The 20217-nt window shown below is 40.2% G+C and overlaps 1 protein-coding gene across 1 annotated transcript; it reads left to right on the top strand.

Annotated features, from left to right (window-relative positions):
* Nucleotides 1-413: 413 nt before the first annotated feature.
* cacna1fa (calcium channel, voltage-dependent, L type, alpha 1F subunit a) lies at nt 414-20068 on the top strand. The gene is made up of 47 exons (XM_046055922.1): nt 414-709; nt 1636-1825; nt 2025-2130; nt 4005-4144; nt 4234-4379; nt 4486-4638; nt 4735-4931; nt 5026-5129; nt 5229-5371; nt 5474-5542; nt 5626-5689; nt 5791-5817; nt 6041-6201; nt 6319-6544; nt 6700-6907; nt 7025-7145; nt 7262-7334; nt 7511-7574; nt 7659-7716; nt 7814-7910; nt 8036-8165; nt 8270-8329; nt 8411-8517; nt 8992-9079; nt 9231-9338; nt 9898-9950; nt 10053-10199; nt 10864-11065; nt 11157-11315; nt 11413-11523; nt 11618-11701; nt 12425-12445; nt 12548-12676; nt 12793-12858; nt 13371-13462; nt 13617-13776; nt 15114-15241; nt 15352-15448; nt 15538-15640; nt 15755-15856; nt 16058-16182; nt 16689-17035; nt 17132-17314; nt 17728-18104; nt 18524-18639; nt 18744-19073; nt 19387-20068. Exons 1-47 carry the CDS (start codon nt 691-693, stop codon nt 19591-19593), a joined length of 6198 nt encoding a protein of 2065 aa, XP_045911878.1. The 5' UTR covers nt 414-690; the 3' UTR covers nt 19594-20068.
* The last annotated feature ends 149 nt before the right edge of the window (nt 20069-20217 follow it).

The following is a 20217-nucleotide window of genomic DNA, read 5'->3' as shown; positions in this document are numbered from 1 at the left end:
GCAGAGATATGGGAAAATAACCGGGGACTCAATCACAATGTTCTAGTATTTACTGTGGTAGCACGCCCCCTATCGCCTCTCTGTGGATACTGCACCCATCGACTGCTTCTGTCCAAGGTCCTAAAGAAGGTTTCTCTAACTTTCAGTGTTGAACCAACCATTTTCCTTCCTACCAGAACTTCATAATATTCCTCTATACTGTTTAACTATAACTTTGCAACCAAATCCCACAGAGCTGCAGAGATTCTCCTGAGTCTACCTCCACCTTCCCCTTGAAAGATTTCCTCTGTCATCCTTTTAAACGGCTCAACTAGTTTAATCCTGACGGCTGACCACCGCGGATATGGGGACGCGTTTGCTATAATACTCCTCGTGTGCCTGCATAGATAAAAGCAATTGCACTTTTCATTTACTCACCTAAGAAATTGCCACAAATTGGATTTTGTAAAAATCTGATTAATTGGATTTCTAAGCTAAGCAGGCGGTGAGCAGGATGGCCCATAGCCTCTCAGCTGCACCGGCGTGCTGCATGTGGATATGAAATGACAGGCAGCAGATGATCCTTTTTTTACCCCTAAAAAGTTGTCTCTTTTTGGGGCCAAATTCATATCTGTGATCCACTGCATGTCGATCCTCTGAGGAGTTGATGGTGGGTTTTCTGAAGTGATTTCGTGGTGTTAAACTGCGGACATGGACGGGGCAAAGAAAGGTAGGGGCTCCTTCCAGTGTCTCTGAGCTTTTGTTTGCACACAGCAAAGAACAGTAAGAATATGCACATTATAACTTCAGAGTTATGAATAAAACATGGACTAAGCTCACTGTACTGTAAAGATACTGATGAGAAATCATAGGAAATTGCAGGTGGTGTGGATGGACGGTTAGCAATGATTTCTGAAATAATACATCCAGATATACATTGAATGTTACAAGATTGGTCATACATAGTTCATCCTGATAGTAAAGCAGTTTTGCCTGATTAAAATCAAAGCACTTCCTTTGGAACAATTAGGTGCACAACTGGAATCACATTCAACATTTCCACAATAAGCAAGTCTGTTCTATCTGCCCATATTTTTGGCTACTCCTTTTTACATGGGAGAGGCTATAAATGTACCTGCAGGCTTATTCACCGTGCAGGGCCTAGTCAACAGGTGTTCATGGGGCCTACATGGGGATAGTGCTTGGCTAATTGCCAGGCTGCTCCCAATAAAGAAGTAGGTCACATCTGGTCTTATAATATGAGGCCTTCAGGACAGAATACCTGTCTGTTTCTGCAGCCATGTGTCAAATCCTCCCTTTCATTTTGTTTGATTATAAAATGTGGGCTGATATTAGCAATATAATATTTTCACATTGTGAGAGAGAACTGAAAGTTGTACACCAACCATAACTGGGCACAGAGTTTTGATTCAATGTAAAAGTATCCACCAATACAACAGACCCATTTCTCTATTAGCAAAGAACTATCTAGCTATGTCAGTTACCTTTGATGTATCACACGTGTTTACATTTTTGACATAAAAGATTTTCCACCATAAGTCTTTCAGTCGTTATGCAATACTAATATTTTAGACTTCACATTCGGGATGCTTGAAAACAGAATAACATCATTACAGAATGTTTTCTTTTGGACAGATGCCCTCCCTGGGGGCGATGGAGGAAAATCAGACACCCTCGGGTCGACTGGCTCGGCCAGAAAAAGAGGAGGGGGGGCCAAGAAGGCGATGCAGGCAAACAAGTCCGCGCTCAGGGCCCCCCGAGCCCTCTGCTGCCTCACCCTCAGCAACCCCATCCGCATGGCAGCACTGGCCCTAGTAGAGTGGAAATATCCTTCTCTGTGTCCTTTAGGATGAACAGCGGATTGTGTATGTTTATGCACAGTCATGTACATAATGCAAATGTATAATATGTTCATGAGAATATGTGGGGGTGTAGGCAGATTGAAGTTTTATTATGCTGTTGTGTGTATTTTCCTGGAAAGATGCATTCACAAGGCCTGTTGTACCCTTAACTGCAATCCTTAAGCCCTTTGATATTTTCATTCTACTTGCCATCTTTGCCAACTGTGTGGCCATGGGTGTTACCAAGCCGTATCCTGATGATGACTCCAATGCTACCAATCACCAACTGGTGAGATTCCTGTGGGGAGATATACAGAAGCTTAACCTAACGTTTTTCTTGAACTCTTCTTTAACTCATTAAAGTACACAACACAATGTTAACAAACAACAAAATTCATCACATAATACATGGCAAAAACAAGGATAACATCTAAAACCTGGGTAAATATTTATTCATTTAGTTGACGCTTTTATCCAAAGCGACTTACAATTGCTATTTATGTCAGGTTGCACACCTCTGGAGCAACTAGGGTCTAAGTGTCTTGTTCAGGGACACATTGGTGGGTCACAGTGGGGAGTTGAACCCAGGTCTCCCACACCTAAGCCATGCGTCTTATCCACTGCTCCATGACCACCCCATACAAAGGTAACATGTAGTTATTTCCACTCTTAATCCAAAAGTGAAATTCCTTGATTTTATATGATTCATGCACTCATACATACAACTATACATACGTAGCTATGAAGATGGATAGACAAGATACTAAGATCAATGAGTGAGAAGACATGATGATTAAAAAAAAATGTTTGAAAAGAGATGAGAGGTACATCCAAGCCAACATGGGGAATATCACATGAAGTAAAAGTATAAACTTCAAACAGATACTGGCACTTTGATCATAGAGAGCTGTCTTCATCAGACCACTGAAGTAGTAGTCAGTTCTTGGAAATCAAAAGTATAAAAAAATTAGGACAGCATCGTGATCACTTTAAAGGGAATGAAAGAAGTTGTCAACGTGAACTTTTTGTATTTTCAATAAGATCATGAAATCCTAGCTTCTCTTACACTGTTCTCATGTTTCCGTTTCCAAGGCTTGACTCTCACATAGAACATCCCATGTGGTTATCCTGAGAGAATGTTCCTTCTCAGGTCCTCTGAGTCATTTGAGGACACTGCTGGATATATGCATGATTCTAGTGACACAAGTGTAGGAAAAACATCTTAATGGTTTGTGAAAAGGAGAAAATATGCTTTTCAGTGTTTCATGGAAACGACAGTTGTAAGTAGGTATTTTGCTGAAGGTAGTAACAATTAGTGAAAAGGTTAATAGCGTTCTGTTGGATGGTAATGGGATCATGACTTACTTAAACCACAACCATCTGCCTCATCTCTTTGTCTCTCTTACTCTTACTATCTTTCTTTCCCCCTGAAAATTACAAATTACAGTCAGGGTGAAAAAGAGCATGTTTTTCTTTGGTGTATTGCAAATGTGAGCCAATATGACCCCACAATAGCTTATATATGTATATATATTTAAAATTGTCATATTGTGTTAACGTTATTGTATCATTGGAAACAATCCATACCTCATTTGCAGAGAATAAATATTAAAATTTGATTTTTGTAAACAGGGTAACAGGTACACACACACATACACTAGACCCTTATTGGATTGCACCAAGTAGGTTAGCTCCTTCCTTTCAGTAAATTACAGTACTGTAAGTTAATATAATACATTTTTGGATCAGGTTTTGGTGGATGCTACAGATTTTTGTGTATTCCAGTCGTTTTACATTAAACCACATTATGCCTGGACCATTGTGTCAACCTGAGGTAAAAGCATTGGTGACATTTGTAGCAGTGATTAGAAGCATTAAGTTGCAGGGTGCAGAAAAGAGATTCAGTGACAGGCTTAAGTAGGCCTATGTGTGAGGCACTGGGTTAAGAGGTTAGAAAGCCACTGCAGTCAGCCTTTAATGATATCACACATGATTTAAAGAAGGAAGCATGAAAAAGTCAGTCAATGCCACTTTATTTTACTGTAAAAACAAATTTTTTCAAGACTATTCCATATTTATTCTTTTCAGACGCACTCGCGGACATAAAAAAGGTCATTCCAATTTTGTCAAACACCCCTACATTTCCTTTTCTTTTGTTCTCAGGAACAAGTGGAATATGTCTTCCTTGTCATCTTCACCATCGAGACCTTCACTAAAATCCTTGCCTATGGCTTAGTCATGCACCCCAGCGCCTACATACGCAGCGGATGGAACTTGCTTGATTTCGTTATCGTCATTGTCGGGTATTTTGGTGCTTCATGTAGTCACCATTTGCAGGCTACAATTTTTCGATCACTAACAAAAAGGAGAGTTAACATGTCTGTCTGTGCAGGTTGTTCAGTGTAATAGCAGAGGCCATGACGGATCATAAGCCAGGAGAGGCCCATCATGCAGCTGGAAAACCTGGAGGCCTGGATGTCAAAGCTCTCAGAGCGTTCAGGGTGTTGCGACCCCTTCGGCTCGTATCTGGAGTGCCAAGTGCGTTCATCATTTGTTGCAGTTTGCTTTTAAAGTGTTGCTGCATGTGTGTTTCTGTGCTTCATCCTACATGCACCAATGAAACGTAAGTGTTTGTTCTTGCCAGGTTTGCAAATCGTGTTAAACTCCATCATGAAAGCCATGGTCCCCCTTCTGCACATTGGTATGTTGGTCATGTTTGTCATCATCATCTACGCTATCATCGGCTTGGAGCTTTTCATCGGCAGGATACACAAGACGTGTTACTTTAGTGGCACAGGTCTCTGCTCTCTTAACCAAGAAAAGATTTAATACAGCACGTCCATATGTCATGGATGTGTTGGCTCAATGCCTCCTGCTGTTCTCTGTGCTCCAGATCTCATGGTGGAAGATGATCCGTCACCTTGTGCATTTGCCGGGAACGGGCGCTTTTGCGTGGGGAATGGGACTGAGTGCAGGGGCAAATGGGAAGGCCCCAACGGCGGCATCACAAACTTCGACAACATTTTCTTCGCCATGCTGACAGTTTTCCAGTGCATCACTATGGAGGGTTGGACAGATGTTCTCTACTGGGTACACAATCATGTTCCTGGATCCTTCACAGTTTTCATGTTTATTGAAATTTAAAATATTTACCTGTACTTTGTCTCTCTGTCTCTCTGCACAGATGAATGATGCCATTGGCTTTGAGATCCCATGGGTTTACTTTGTTTCTCTGGTCATCTTTGGATCCTTTTTCATTATCAATCTTGTATTGGGTGTGTTGAGCGGGTGAGCGGTAGCCGCTGCACTGCAGGTCACAGCTTTCTGTGCATTTGTTGTGTCATGAGAAACAAAATGAATGCCCTGCATTTGTCTTCAATGTTTCAGAGAGTTCTCCAAGGAAAGAGAAAAGGCCGTGGCGCGTGGTGAGCTGCAGAAGGCTCAGGAGAGCAAGCAGATGGAGGAGGACATGATAGGTTACATGGACTGGCTCATAGAGGCCGAGGATGTGGATGAAGAAGGAAACAAACGTTAGTTTAACTCATATTCATGTCGACATACACACTTTCAAACCAAAACATCTACATTTAGTTTTACCTTGATACATAGTCTGCCTTTATTTGACTTCATAGGTGCTGCAATTGCAAAGAAAAAGATGATGAAGAAGTTCGGCTGGTACAAACACAGTGAGGACGGTGGAGGTATGTCAGCTGTCATTGTCTGTTGTTGTGTGTATTTCACACGATTCTCTCTAACAGCCAGTACTCATCTCTATGTTGAACAGAGTCAGACTCGGACGATGATATCGCATACCTCGATGATGACAGTGGCTTCTGTGCTTCTCTCATGTAAGGCAACGGAGAAATAATATTGTTTTGATTTATCACTGGCTTGTAGGTGTTAATGAAGTCAGTTCATTGTTTGCACTGACATTGTCTTGTTTCCTCAGGGCAAAGATGATGGCCAATAGCTTCTGGTAAGATTTTCAATATTACATTGTATTTATGTGATGAAGAACATGAACGTTCAGAGAAATAGTTTACTCTTCTATTTGGAGGTGGTAGCAATGCATATTTGTGACATTTATTACTTTTCTTCTATCATTCATTCATGATCCATTCAAATTATTTTTGATATTAGTTGTTACACACCGTGAAAATGCACATTAAAGTCAAGAAACAATTTCTACTACTTTTTAGTGACCAGTTGTGCCAGCTGAATCATACATTCAGGAAGAACTGCCGTGTGGCCGTCAAGACAACTAACTTCTACTGGTTGGTGCTTTTGCTGGTGTTTCTCAACACAGTGGCCAGTGCTTCCGAGCATTACGGACAGCCAAAGTGGCTCACGGAAATGCAAGGTAAGAATCCACTCATCCTTTTGTTTTAACTTTTGTTGAGCGTTTTTGAGTCCTGACTCCATCCAGCTGCACACACAAAAAAAAACATGACTCCACGTATTCTTCTTTGTCCCTCAGAGCGAGCCAACAAGATCCTACTGCTGCTGTTCACTCTGGAGATGCTGATGAAGATGTATGCCTTTGGCCTGCAGATCTATTTCATGGCGCTGTTCAACCGCTTTGATTGCTTTGTGGTGTGCGGCGGCATCCTTGAGACGCTGCTCGTAGAGATGGATGTCATCCCGCCCATCGGCATCTCTGTGCTGCGCTGCATCCGACTGCTTAGGATATTCAAGATGACACGGTAATTGGTGCCAGAGTTTAGTGGTGAAACATCTAGAGGTTTTCAGTCGGCTGCATGAGGAAGGAACCGGTGATATAGTCTGTAGTTTTTTTAAATGATCCTATGTTCATTATCTAATCTGTAATCCATGCTCTCTTTGATTTTGTTGTTTCCAGGCACTGGGCAGCTTTGTCTGACCTGGTCAACTCTCTGCTCAACTCTATGAAAGCTATCTGCTCCCTTCTGCTCCTGCTCTTCCTCTTCCTCATCATCTTCGCCTTGCTAGGCATGCAGTTGTTTGGAGGCAAATTTAACTTTGACGAGACTCAGATGAAGAGAAGTACTTTTGACTCCTTCCCTCAGGCTCTGCTCACTTGTTTCCAGGTGATCTACATCTCCGCAATATCTCACTACTCGGCTATTTTATGTATTGGGTTATTAATCACAGGTCTCTCATTCTGTCTGTCTGCTGTGTCTCTCTTTTATGGTCTTTCTTTGCAGATCCTCACTGGAGAGGACTGGAACGCTGTAATGTATGACGGTATTATGGCATATGGAGGGCCGATCTTCCCCAACATGGTGGTGTGCATTTACTTTGTCATTCTCTTTGTCTGTGGTAACTGTATCCTTTTCCAGTGTTGGTGCACTTACTGTCTGATTCCTGTCACAGTCTGAGCATTAAATGATTGGTCTTTCAGACCAAACGGAACAGGTTTGTCTCCTTAATTTTGTGATCAGACATTCTGCTCAATGTCTTCTTGGCTATCGCTGTGGACAACTTGGCTGGAGGCGGAGGAAAGACGAAAGTTGAGTAAGTTTGATGATAGTCAGATAGTATGATGATAATGAGCAGTGGTATCGGAGTCATTTATAACTGACTCACCCCTTTATTTCCTGCTGCACTTGAACATATTGGTATAATAAGCACATAAAAAAAGGTTCTATTGTGTGTAAGTGTTAATTACAGTTGTCTATTTGTTTTTTCAGAGAGAAAAAGGAAGAAGAAGAAGAGTGGGATGAGGATGAAGAGAAAGAGGATGAAGATGAAGGGGTAGATAATCTTTTAATCTTTTCTTTCACCATATTAGACATGTTTAAAAAGACAACAACATATGATCTTTTGTCTCACGTGTAGAACGAAGAAGACGACTGGCAGGAAAACGAGGAGCTGAGGGCCATCGAGGGACTGGAGGGTGAGTCTGACTGAAGTCACGACCTGCAGGAGAAATAGCAGAAATGCTGATTAAGATGTAAACCATCTCTTATACCTGTATCTTTATTCTGTTGTAGGAGTTGCTCCATTAAAACCTGAATTCTCAGGGCCCAAAGAGAAGATTGTCCCAATCCCTGATGGAAGCTCTTTCTTCATTCTTGGAAAGAAAAACTGGTAAAAGAGATCATACATGCGCCAAATTAACCAAATTATATTTTACTCCTATAGACTTACTCCCCATTGATTTAACAATTACTAAAATAATACACTTTTCTTTGTAATTTCCTTCCCATTCTCAGTTTGCGAGTTGCCTGCCACAACCTCATCCATCACCCCTACTTCACCAACTTCATTCTCATCTTCATCATCCTCAGTAGTATTTCCCTGGCCGCTGAGGATCCAATCAAATCCCACTCATTCAGGAACATAGTAAGACCGACCGCATCAAAGCCCCACAGACCATGTCCACCTGCTCATCATCACCTGTACAATAATTAAGACTGAATGCTGATAATAATTTCTCTCATCCTCAGGTGCTTGGTTATGCTGATTATGTTTTCACTTCAGTTTTCACTGTGGAAATAGTACTAAAGGTAACGGTTGCTGTGGCTGAAATAAAAAAAAATGTTATAATTTCTTCTACATTGGTTATTAACTTCCTTGCTCTTGTCTAGATGACTGTCTACGGAGCATTTCTGCACAGTGGCTCCTTCTGCAGAAATGCTTTCAACCTTCTTGACCTGCTGGTTGTCAGTGTGTCGCTCACATCTTTCTTTTTACAGTGAGTAGATACCTGTCGAACACAGGCTGCACACCGTTCTCTTCTGACAGAAAAGTCCACTGGGACTGACTTAATGTGTAGATTAAGTGTGTAGAAGCAGTGATGTCTCATTACTGATATGAGGGTAACACACTGTTTAGTCTCTATCTTAGTTCTCTTTGGATTACTGTCCCTTTATGCCCACTTTATGACTCATAGGACATAATGGGCAATGCATATATTATAAAATATCGATATGCAACTCCGATATGATATGAGCATCTTAATATTAACCTTATTTAGATTTTTGTGTCTACTGCGAACGCAGCACAACAATTTATTTCAGGATAAATAAAGTTTTGTCTTATCTATCTAGTATTGGGCGAAAAGATTTCATCTTCCCAATGTAGTTTTGTACTTAATTCCCAGCCCAATCTGTACGTTTTTTTATCCTTTGTTTTCTTGACTCTTATACTACTGTCTTGTTGTTCTCAGTTCGAGTGCAATCTCCGTGGTCAAGATTCTCCGAGTGCTGCGAGTGCTCAGGCCTCTTCGAGCCATTAACAGAGCTAAGGGACTAAAGGTAAACAGTTCTCTTATATTAATCTTTCTTTTTTTGTCGTATTCAAATTATATATTAATGTTACATTTTAATTAGCATGTTTGTGGTCAGCCAGTGCATTTTGTTGCTATTTAAAACTGACACACATCCTTTGTTGCTCGTATGTTGACAGAATGTGGTGCAGTGTGTGTTTGTGGCGATCCGCACCATCGGCAACATCTTAATTGTCACAACACTCCTTCAGTTCATGTTTGCATGTATTGGAGTGCAGCTCTTCAAGGTACATTTTTTATGCTATCAGCCTTTTGATTTCTACACTTTGTGTCCACTTTATTAGACGCAAATGTGTAGTCTAATGTAGTCAATGTTTCTGCCGTAAAGGATCTTTTATGATGCCTGTAATGTTCAGTTTTTGTTGATGCTGTCATAGAAGTGTTACTTAAATGTGTTTTAGCACTGAGGTCGTAGTTGTGGTGTTGTACTGGACTGCACTGCATTGAAAGTGATTCTAATATTCTGCCCTCCTTATGTATGTACATGCTGAGGACAAAAAATTTGAAACACCTCTCAAAATAATGTTGTCTAGTAGAACATCAACTTTTACAATCACCTCAGTTATAAACATTTAGTTGAATTTACACATTTCCAGCAATGTCAACATAAACATAAGCTTTGTATAGATAGATTTTATGGTAAAGCTGCTGCATGGGACTGCATTAGATTATACCTGTGTACCTAATAAAGTGGCCACTGAGTGTATTTTTCTCTCACTCAGGATTTCAAAGGGAAGTGGCCAGTGAGCTTTTATTAGTCTAACCTTCCTATGTTTAATGTTACAGGGCCGATTCTACAGCTGCACAGACGAAGCCAAACACACTCCTGTGGAGTGCAGGTCATTTTTCTTTTCTTCATTTCTCTGCACAATATACAGCACTTCATAGTCTTTTAACATGCTGTCACTTTCATAACAATGCATGTATGTGTTTAATTTTAGGGGGACGTTTGTGGTTTATAAAGACGGGGATATGAACCACCCCATGGTGAAAGAGAGGATTTGGGAAAACAGTGATTTCAACTTTGACAATGTGCTGATGGGCATGCTAGCTTTGTTCACTGTGTCAACATTTGAAGGCTGGCCACAGTGAGTAGTAACTCTACATAGTTTTAGTGCAAAGGATTATTTTTGTTGGCAACAAATGTCCATGAAAAGAAATAAAACAGAATTGTGTTAGTCCTTCTCTTAAGACTTTCTAACTTCCCTATCCTGTCTGCTGTTCCTATTAAAGATGTAAATCTATAAAGATTTGTCACAAATATATACTTTAAATTTTAAAATGGCTCAGTAATTCCCTGAAACAGATGGGCACTGTAGGTTAAAATAAAACATTACTAAAACAGGAGGTAACAGTGCATTTGTTAATGTTGTTAAAACACATTTGGTGCTCTATAGAACACAGCGATAGTGATCATGTATGTGGGATTGAGTCAAAATAAAATACAATTCCCATGTTGATGGTAATGAAGGAACATGTCACCCTGTGAAACAGTGTGGCTTATCGGTGTGTTTTTAATAGTTTTTGGAAAACAATGGAGTTCAATGGCAAAGATAAATAAGATATATCTGGTTTTGGCTATACACACAATACTTACAATACACAACAGTAGTTAGTAGGATTAATTTTCCTTTTTAACTTTTCATGGCATGTGTTGGTAATAAGAAAATTCATTCAAAATTAAATCTTTAAGCTTTTATTTAAATCAGTGTTTGACAAAGAATTGTGTCGTCTCCATTTTTTTGTATAAAGGCTCCTTTACCGGGCCGTGGATGCCAACGCCATAAACCGAGGGCCCATTTACAACTACCGAGTAGAAATCTCCATCTTTTTCATCATCTACATCATCATCATTGCCTTCTTCATGATGAACATATTTGTGGGTTTTGTCATCATCACATTTCGAGAGCAAGGGGAGGCTGAATTCAAAAACTGTGAACTCAACAAAAATCAAGTTAGTTACTTTATTTTATTATTTCAATTAAACACATATTAAATCTACATGTTTTCAAAGTGAGTAATGCTCTTCTTTTCCCCCTTTCCAGCGCCAGTGTGTGTACTACGCACTGAAAGCTCAACCAATAAAGATTTACATTCCTAAAAACCCATCACAGCTCAAATTCTGGAAAATAATCAACTCCAGCCAGTTTGAATACATCATGTTTGTGCTAATTCTGGGGAACACCCTCACTCTGGCTATTCAGGTATGATTTCACAACTCTGCCTTAAAATACAGAAATATCAACCTGTTTCAGTGTTGTGATGTGAAGTTTTGTCTTGCTGTTGCTGCTCCTCCCCCAGCATTATGAGCAGTCTAAACTGTTCACCTCCATCATGGACATCCTGAACATGATCTTCACTGTGGTTTTCACTATTGAGATGATTATCAAGTTACTGGCTCTGCGGGCTCATGTGAGGTGTCACTCTTTTACCTTTGAAAATATTCATGACAACTGTCAGAACCGTCTGTTTGTGACTCTGACTTTGCTTATTCTTTCCTTTGCAGCACTATTTCATTGATCCGTGGAATTCATTTGATGCTTTGATTGTTGTGGGGAGCGTGTTGGATATTGCAGTCTCTGAGTTTAGCGTAAGTTTATTCACACTTCCAGTTTCCATTCACTGAAAAAAGACAAGAAGAGTGTGTTTATTTTACAGGCACATTTCAAAAGCTTGTGTAAGTCAGTATTTCCTCTCCATTCTCTACGGCTGTTAAAAAATGTAAAATTATTCATCATTAAATCAAAATTAAGTCAGAATTCTAGTGTCATTGGTACATAAAGGCGTGAAAGAGCCTGTAGCAGTACTCTTTTCTGTTTTGAGTTAAACTCTGTAAAAGCAATGAGTTTGACGCAAAATAAATCATCTGAGGCCGGTAACTCAATTGACCACCTTGAAGATTTCATCAAAAGGCTTTAAGGACCATCTAAAAACTGGAACAAGCTGCATGTACAACATTAACGTTTGTTCAGTACTCAGTTTTCCAGACCACAGAATAATAATACATAATAGTTTGTGTTCCTTTAAAGGAGTTAATCTGGGTATGGCATTTATACATGTAAGGGTGTTTTATTGGCCAATTTCAGTATTTTTGAATAAATGTACTATTTTTGTATTTTATATTTCTTTGAAACAATATCACAAGAAATATAACGGTTAACTGAATAAATTTACCATGAAAAATCCAAATCCATTGAAATGGTTTCTTGACCGAAGTTTTACTAACCATTTGTGTCTGTTCCTGATGGCTTTTAAAATCTCTTTCCTCTCATGTGGAATCTCCTGTTTTTGATTGCCTGAAACATCAATCCAGGGAGGAGGCGGCCATGGTGAGGTGAGAGCTGAACACAACCACTGCAACTCCAAAGGTTTTGGATTTATACTCAAAATCTGTGAGCACTGTAACACACATATTTAATTAACTGTTTTTGTCTAGGGCAAAGGAGAGAGTGGAAAAGTATCCATCACGTTCTTCCGTTTATTTCGAGTCTTGAGGTTGGTTAAACTGCTCAGCAAAGGAGAGGGCATTCGAACCCTCCTCTGGACTTTTGTCAAGTCCCTGCAGGTCAGTGCAGCACAGAGCGAGTAATTCACATAGCACAAAGGATTTACTACAGTATGTTGTCAACACACTTGCAAACTCCTTTTTTGTAATTGAGCTCTTGACTTTACTCTGCTCAGGCCCTGCCTTATGTTGGTCTGCTCATTGCGATGATCTTTTTCATCTATGCTGTGATTGGCATGCAGGTGAGTCTCTCTTATCAATCGAGACTTTTAAATGGTTTAATTTTCACTAACTAAAATGTATCAATTAACTACTTAATATTAAACAAAACTGTATAAACAATTCAAAACAGTGTGCTTCACTTCATTAGTGGGACTCCCACTGACCCAGACTCTCATCCTGCCCCGTAAAACTACACGTTACATTAACGTAAAGTCTCCACATCTAACTAACAAATTTTTATTTAACAAGTTCTTTATGTTCTTTATACTTTGAACATTTGCACTTTCCTTGGTCAATATTTTGCACATTGCCTCCTCTTTGCTTTCATTTTAAAACAGATCTATTTTACATATTTGTTTAAGTAAAGTTCGATTTGCCTTTTAATTGTTTTTCTTTTCTCTTACTATGTTTATTCTTACTATTTTGCACCAAAATACCAAGGCAAATTCCTCTTATGTTTGTACGTGAAAGCTTACATGTCAAAAAACCTGATTCTGATTCTTACAAAGATTCAACACTGTTCTCCTTTCAGACATTTGGGAAAGTTGCCATTGATGACGACACACATATCAACAGAAACTGCAACTTCCAGACTTTCTTCATGGCTGTTCTGGTGCTCTTCAGGTGAGCCAGTTTAGCCAGAAAGAGACAGATTTTTTACAACAGCTCAAAAATTGCCTGCACTTCTGCTGTTTGCCTCAACACAATATTTTACTCTGATCTTTGTGTCTAAGTAACTGTCAAATGAAAATGCTGCCCTGTCTCTGTGTCCTTGTAGGTGTGCCACTGGAGAGCAGTGGCAGGAGATCATGTTGGCAGCTCTGCCCGGTAGACGCTGTGACCCAGAATCGGACACTGAGCCTGGCGAAGAGTTCTCCTGCGGTAGCAACTTGTCCTACATCTACTTCATCAGCTTCTTTATGCTCTGTGCTTACCTGGTGAGCAAAGCTGTGGAGGATTAAGGATCCTTTCTATCTGTTTTGTTTTAATCACACAGTCCTCAGATCATTTGTAGTATAACACTTTCCCTCCTTTGATATAACTTAATACAGCCTCCTGACTCCAAAATAAATTTAGGTATAATTAATTCAGGCTTGTGTCTTACAGGCTGTCAGGTCAAGTGGGATTAAAGTCAAATGAAAGTAGAGAGGATAGTATTACAACAACTGAGTTGTAACAGTTTTAAAAGCTAACCTTGTCTTTTCTAACTCCGGCTCTTTGAGAAATCCCTCATCCATGGATTTATTCCCTTAATCCAAGCAGCAAATCACAGTCCTGATTTCAAAGGGTGCAAATGCTGTATTTTGGTAACATTTCCATGACCTCTGTGCTATTTTAAGACATAAGAAACGTTAAACCAAGGTGACTTTAAGCCTGGAGAACGTGCAAGAGCAGAACAGTGCCTAAGCTGAAGTATAAAAAATTTAAGTGGAGGCTCATACTGTTTTTAGCAGACCAATCGTAAAAGTGAGACTGGGAAATACAGTACTGCCTATTATAAATTAAGATAATTAAGATAATTATTAATTAATTATTAAGATAATCAATGTCATCTAATAATAGAGTGTAAAATCTACATGGTGCAGAGGACCTTAAATTCACATGCAGTGTCATAGCACCACCTACATTTAAAAAGAGGCCAAACATCTCAACGTGTGCAATATTATGATTTCCTTATTTTGAAATGCCCAATTCTAACCCTTGTTCTCCTTTACATTACAAATTGAATGCACTCCATTTTAAAATGTCAAAATGTTTGAGACCACTATTGACCATAATCTCCTCCTTGGTTGGATTATTTTCTCAGTCTCAGCTCTTTTCTTAAAACCAGGTTCTATGTGTGTCTTGCATTCCTTCTGTGGTTTCTTCTCTTGTGGACAGCTGACATCAGTCTGTGTGTGTGGTCTTTGACCTTGAGCATAGACGGACTGGGATAGACCCAGAACTCTTTTGTCCTCTTGGGTTTTTGCAAAGTTAACAGAACTGCATGGACTGATGTACATGTATCAGTCATTATCGAAGACAGGTCTGATAGTCACATCACATGCACTTAGAAGGAAACAACTACACACTTGTGAAAATGTAGTGTCAACCATTTCCAACGAGAGTAATGTATTCTTACTTGTTTTAGTCATTCATGTTAATTTGCCTTAAAACACATGGAGTCAATTTCAGTTGATACAGTATTTTAATCACAACATGCCCTGTTCAATTAACAAATCTTGTTTTATAAACAACATGTTGGTTACAAGTTTCTGTTCTGTTCTCTATCAAGATTATCAACTTGTTCATTGCTGTCATCATGGACAACTTTGAATACCTGACACGCGACTGGACTGTGCTCGGTACTCACCACCTGGACGAGTTTAAGAGAGTTTGGTCTGACTACGATCCAGAGGCCACGTAAGACTAATTTCTCTTTAACCTTCTTCTACTTTTGCCGAGCTACTCTGTTTGTTTCCAGAATATTCTTATCTGTCAGTAAATGTCTGCCCTTCTGTTTCTTCTTGCAGCGGCCGTATAAAGCACATTGATGTTGTCACTATGCTGCGCAGGATTCAGCCACCTCTTGGTTTTGGAAAATTATGTCCTCATCGTGTTGCTTGCAAGGTAAGTCAGCACAACTTCAGTGCTGCACACTTGATGCTAGAAAAAATAAAAGATCTCACTCATTGTGCCTCATCGTCTTGTCCTCTTAGAGACTGGTTGCTATGAACGTCCCACTGCACTCAGATGGGACAGTCACCTTCAATGCTACTCTGTTTGCTCTCGTGCGAACCTCGCTCAAGATCAAGACTGAAGGTTAGATTACATACACAGACAGAAACCAGTGCATGCTTATTGTACTTCTTTAAGTTCTTAGTGTTGTTAGGGTGCTGTTTCCTTTAAAGGATTTGTTGCTTTTGTCTCTCTCAGGCCCCATCGACCAGCAAAATGAAGAGCTGAAGCTGATCATTAAGAAGCTCTGGAAGCACACAAAGCCCAAGCTAATTGATGAAGTGATTCCTCCCCCTAGAGGTACGCCAAAAAATTACATAGCTGCAAGACATGATGAAAAAATGACTAAACCATTATAGAAAGTAACATGCCTGCCTTAGAAAATAATCTGCTTTCAAAAGATTCTGTCTGAATACAAGAAACATTTAAGACATATGCACTTCTCATCATCGATCTGTTCCATTTTAACCTCCAACCTTAACGTTTGTTTTTCCTTCTTAGGGGATGAGGTGACTTGTGGAAAGTTTTACGCCAGCTTCTTGATTCAGGACTATTTTAAAAAGTTCCGCAAGAGAAAGGAGAGGGAGAGGAAATCCAAAAAGAAGGACAAGGCGGCTTCTCTGCAGGTGACTTAACTTGTGCTTTTGACTTTTTTACACACACATAGTAATGTGTCTTATATGTTTTTTCAATCATAATAGTTCAATGACCTTGTTAAAATTCCACTCATTCTCCACTGTGACAAATCCATATGCAAATACTTATGTTATTTCAGAAATTAACTACTAGACATAAGATATGTCCTATATCTCAGGGTATGTGAACTGGTGGTTTCAAGTTTCCACATCACAGTTTTGTAAGTTACTTGCTGGACCGGGACTGGCTTTCTAATTAGTTGTCATAAAATCATGCTCATTCACAAACCCACAAAGAGAGACTTTCCCTCTTCAGCTGGTGAATGTGAAAACATCCTGTTCACATCATTCCGCATAGAGAAGATCAAACATCCACATGATGTAACAATAAGAAGACTTTAACTTTGGTGTTGCTTTATGGATATTTGTCACACAGTCTTAACAATTGAGGTGCTTACTGTATGTTAATGTTTATAAGTATATTTCTGTGTTCTCAGCAAGGACTGCGGACGCTGCAGGACCTCGCTCCAGAGATGCGTCTGGCAATGGCCTGTGACCTGGAAGAAGAGGAGGGTGTGGATGGAGAGATGACAGGTGATGATATATTCGACAGTGAGCCCGGAACCTCAGTGAATACCACGCCCGCCAGCACACCATTGCCGCGCATAGATACACTTGTGGAGCAGACAACTGTGATCATGGAACCTGAGTCCAAGACAGCCAACTGGGATGTGATCACAGAGCAGGTCATGGGCCTGCAGGAGCATGAGAGACCAGGATCAGAGCTGGTAGGCATCAGCATTGTAACAGAACAGCCTGTGAGGTCCGAACCCCTGCCCATTAGGTGTGTATCTCTCATTTTATATAAAGCTGTCATTGGTACTGTAAATGTTTAGAAAGACATAATGAATTGTTTCTTCTGCCTGTTTCTCCTGTTCAGGGTGGATCCCATCAGTGAGTTGCCTCCTCCTCCTCCTCCTCCTCCTCCTCCTCCTCCTACCCAAGAGATAGTAGGTGGAGGAGAAGTTATAGTTGAAGAACCACTCGTGGCAGCTACAGCTGTAGTAGCTGAGCAGGTTTATAGCAGTGAAGGAGATGCTGCACATCTAGCATCAGTAGAAGGGTAAGAAACAAGCAAGAGAGTGAGGAGCGAGATACCATATATATAATAAATGAATAAATAAAGTAACATTTTGAATAGTCTCATTCGCTTTATTGCCAAGAGTGATGAGCAGATCAATACTAGTAGGTGGTTAACTGAGTTTTCTGTATTTACACTTCTGTTAATATAATATGTTAATTAGTGATCTTTAGAGGTGCTGGCAGATGTTTTCACCTTTAGATTGAGACGGGCTAGCTGGTTCCCCCTTTTTCCAGTCTTTATGCTAAGCTAAGCTAACTGTTTCCTGGATTCACATGACAGACAGACATGAGAGGGGAATCAATCTTATTTTCTAATTCTTGGCAGGAAAGTTTATAAGCAAGTTTCCTGTTAAAATATTTAATAATCTAAAACTCTTGTCATGGATCTTACAGGTATGTGTATCCAGAAGCTGTCTCTCCTGTACCAACTGAGACGGTCTACAATGAACACAGCCTGGAAAGAGCTAGCAGCATTGGGGAGATAACCTATGATACTCATGATGCCAATGGCTTTGTTGGGAATGGCTATGATGGCACCAACATGAATGGAGAGAGTGTTGCTGCAAGCCCCACACCCTATAGCACAAGTGAATATAATGGGAACGGATACACAGGCTACGATGAAAACGGCAGTGTCATCAGCGCCAATGGTAATGGAAGTATAATGAGCGGCTTCAATGGAAATGACAGCACCGTCTGTGGTTACAATGGGAATGAGAATGGTAGTGCACAGTTTGTCAGGAGACGGCTACTTCCTTCCATACCGAAAGGTGAGAAACATATGTACATTTTCTTTTTGGTGTTTTCTTCTCCTGCTCCATTGCACATGTGTTTAAAGTGTGCAGAGTTACATTATTTTAACAACTAACATGCCATTAGAGCTGCAATTATTGATCGACCGAAAATTCATCTGCAACTATCATGATAAACAAGTAATTTGCTTACATTGTGTGTCAGGTGATTTGTGGTAGTTTTATTAGCTGCACATTTGTCTGTGGATTTGCACCATGAAATCAGAGTATCAACTGAAATGATGAGGTCTTTAAAGAGCAACTTCATTCCCCATTTTAGTTTGCACATCCTTTGCATACAGACAATGCAAGCAAACGCTAATACTAAATCTCTCCACGCAGGATTATAGTTTTGCACCCTGGCAAGTTTGCTAACACTCCCCTGCTTATTGTTTCAGGTCGTAAGCCTGCCTTTAACTTCCAGTGTCTGAGGCCACAGAGCAGTGTGGACGACCAGCTCCCTATCCCAGGGAACTACCGTGGGAACACATCACCATCCAGATCCCGTCTACAGGTAAAACAATAGCACATGCACATCTCAAAATGTTATTGTTCATACAAATAGTGTGTCTCATCTTGTTTCACTTGTCTTTTCCTGCTCTCGCTCTCTTGTGTCAGACCCAGCACAGCCTGGACTCCCGGCCCAGCAGCGTGTCCTCGATGTCATCCACATCCTGGGTGAACACAGCAGCAGCTGGCACCACTCCTGTTCCAGGAATGATTCCCCCCTCGGGACGCAGGGGTAAACTCATCTACACCCCTATGATCCTGGTGGATGAAGCCACAGGCACCAGCCAGCCGCTGTGGAGCGACGGCTCTGCTAGCCTCCCTGTAGGACGCCGTCCTGGCTGGTATCCCGGTCAGACGAGGACCTTCACCAACACAAGACCACCACCGGTTAACCAGGGCTTTGTAGACAGAGGCAGTGCAGACAGTCTGGTCGAGTCGGTGAGTAATAATAACAGATAATTGTAACTTAAGTACGGGACTTGAGTAAATGTATTTGGTTACTTTCTGCCACTGTCCATTTGCTGTTACTGTACTATTTGCATTGTGGTAACAGAAATAAAGTTACCACTCACTGGTGACTAGATGGCATTTCAATTTGACTAAGTAAGTCTTTCAGCTGATAAAATCCTCTGTGCATTGGATATAAACATAATCACATAGACGAGCATGTTACGTTTGCCTATTACTAAAAACATAATCCCTGTTTTACGTCATTGTTACTCTGCTTCTATTTCTCCCTTGCTTGTGTCAGATCTTGATCTCCGAGGGTCTCGGCATCTACGCCAGGGACCCGAAATTTGTTAGCTTTGCCAAGCGGGAGATTGCCGAAGCCTGCCACATGAGCCTGGACGAGATGGAGAGCACTGCTGCTGACCTCATAGCTCGCGGAGCCAGTCAGTCGATTTCTCGCTTTGAGGATGAACTGGCCGATGAAATGAATTGTGTGATTTCCTACTGAGATCAGCAAAACCGAATTAACTGTGAGAGAAAGTGAGGTATGAAGATTGTACAAAAAAAGAACAAAATCTTTCATGTGATGTGTGTTTAGATCTGCTGTGGGGAAAAGTGGAAGGATGATGTGATACAAATGGGACCTTAATTCTCTCAACTTTGTTGTCTGAGGGTAAAATGTTGAGTTGGTTAAGACAAGCTTTTATTTATGAATGCCAAAACACACACACACACACACACACACACACACACACACGCCACATAATCACACACATACTGATTTTAAGTGGATGTCAGTATGTGGCAGGTCTCAACAAGGTAAGCACTATATAATACTACGACTACAGTGTTTTGCATAAGAGACTGCTGCATGTGACGGAAAACTGTGGCTCTTAGCATTATTACGAACATTTTTTGCATTGTATTCTCACTTTGTACCATACTTGAATTGTTGTCACTTTATACACCTGTATAAACTGTAAAATTAGAATATATATATATATATATATATATATATATATATATATATATATATAAAGGCCAATGAAACATTTATACTTTGTTACACTAATAACAAGATCCAGTTGAAACCATTTACTTGTGAGTGCTGAACAGCATTTGCTATTTTAGA

The sequence above is a fragment of the Micropterus dolomieu genome, linkage group LG08 (genome assembly GCF_021292245.1).
Source record: "Micropterus dolomieu isolate WLL.071019.BEF.003 ecotype Adirondacks linkage group LG08, ASM2129224v1, whole genome shotgun sequence".
NCBI classification, from domain to species: Eukaryota; Metazoa; Chordata; class Actinopteri; order Centrarchiformes; family Centrarchidae; genus Micropterus; species Micropterus dolomieu.
The sequence above is the reverse complement of the archived record's forward strand: the minus strand, read 5'-3'. Positions and strand labels throughout refer to the sequence as shown.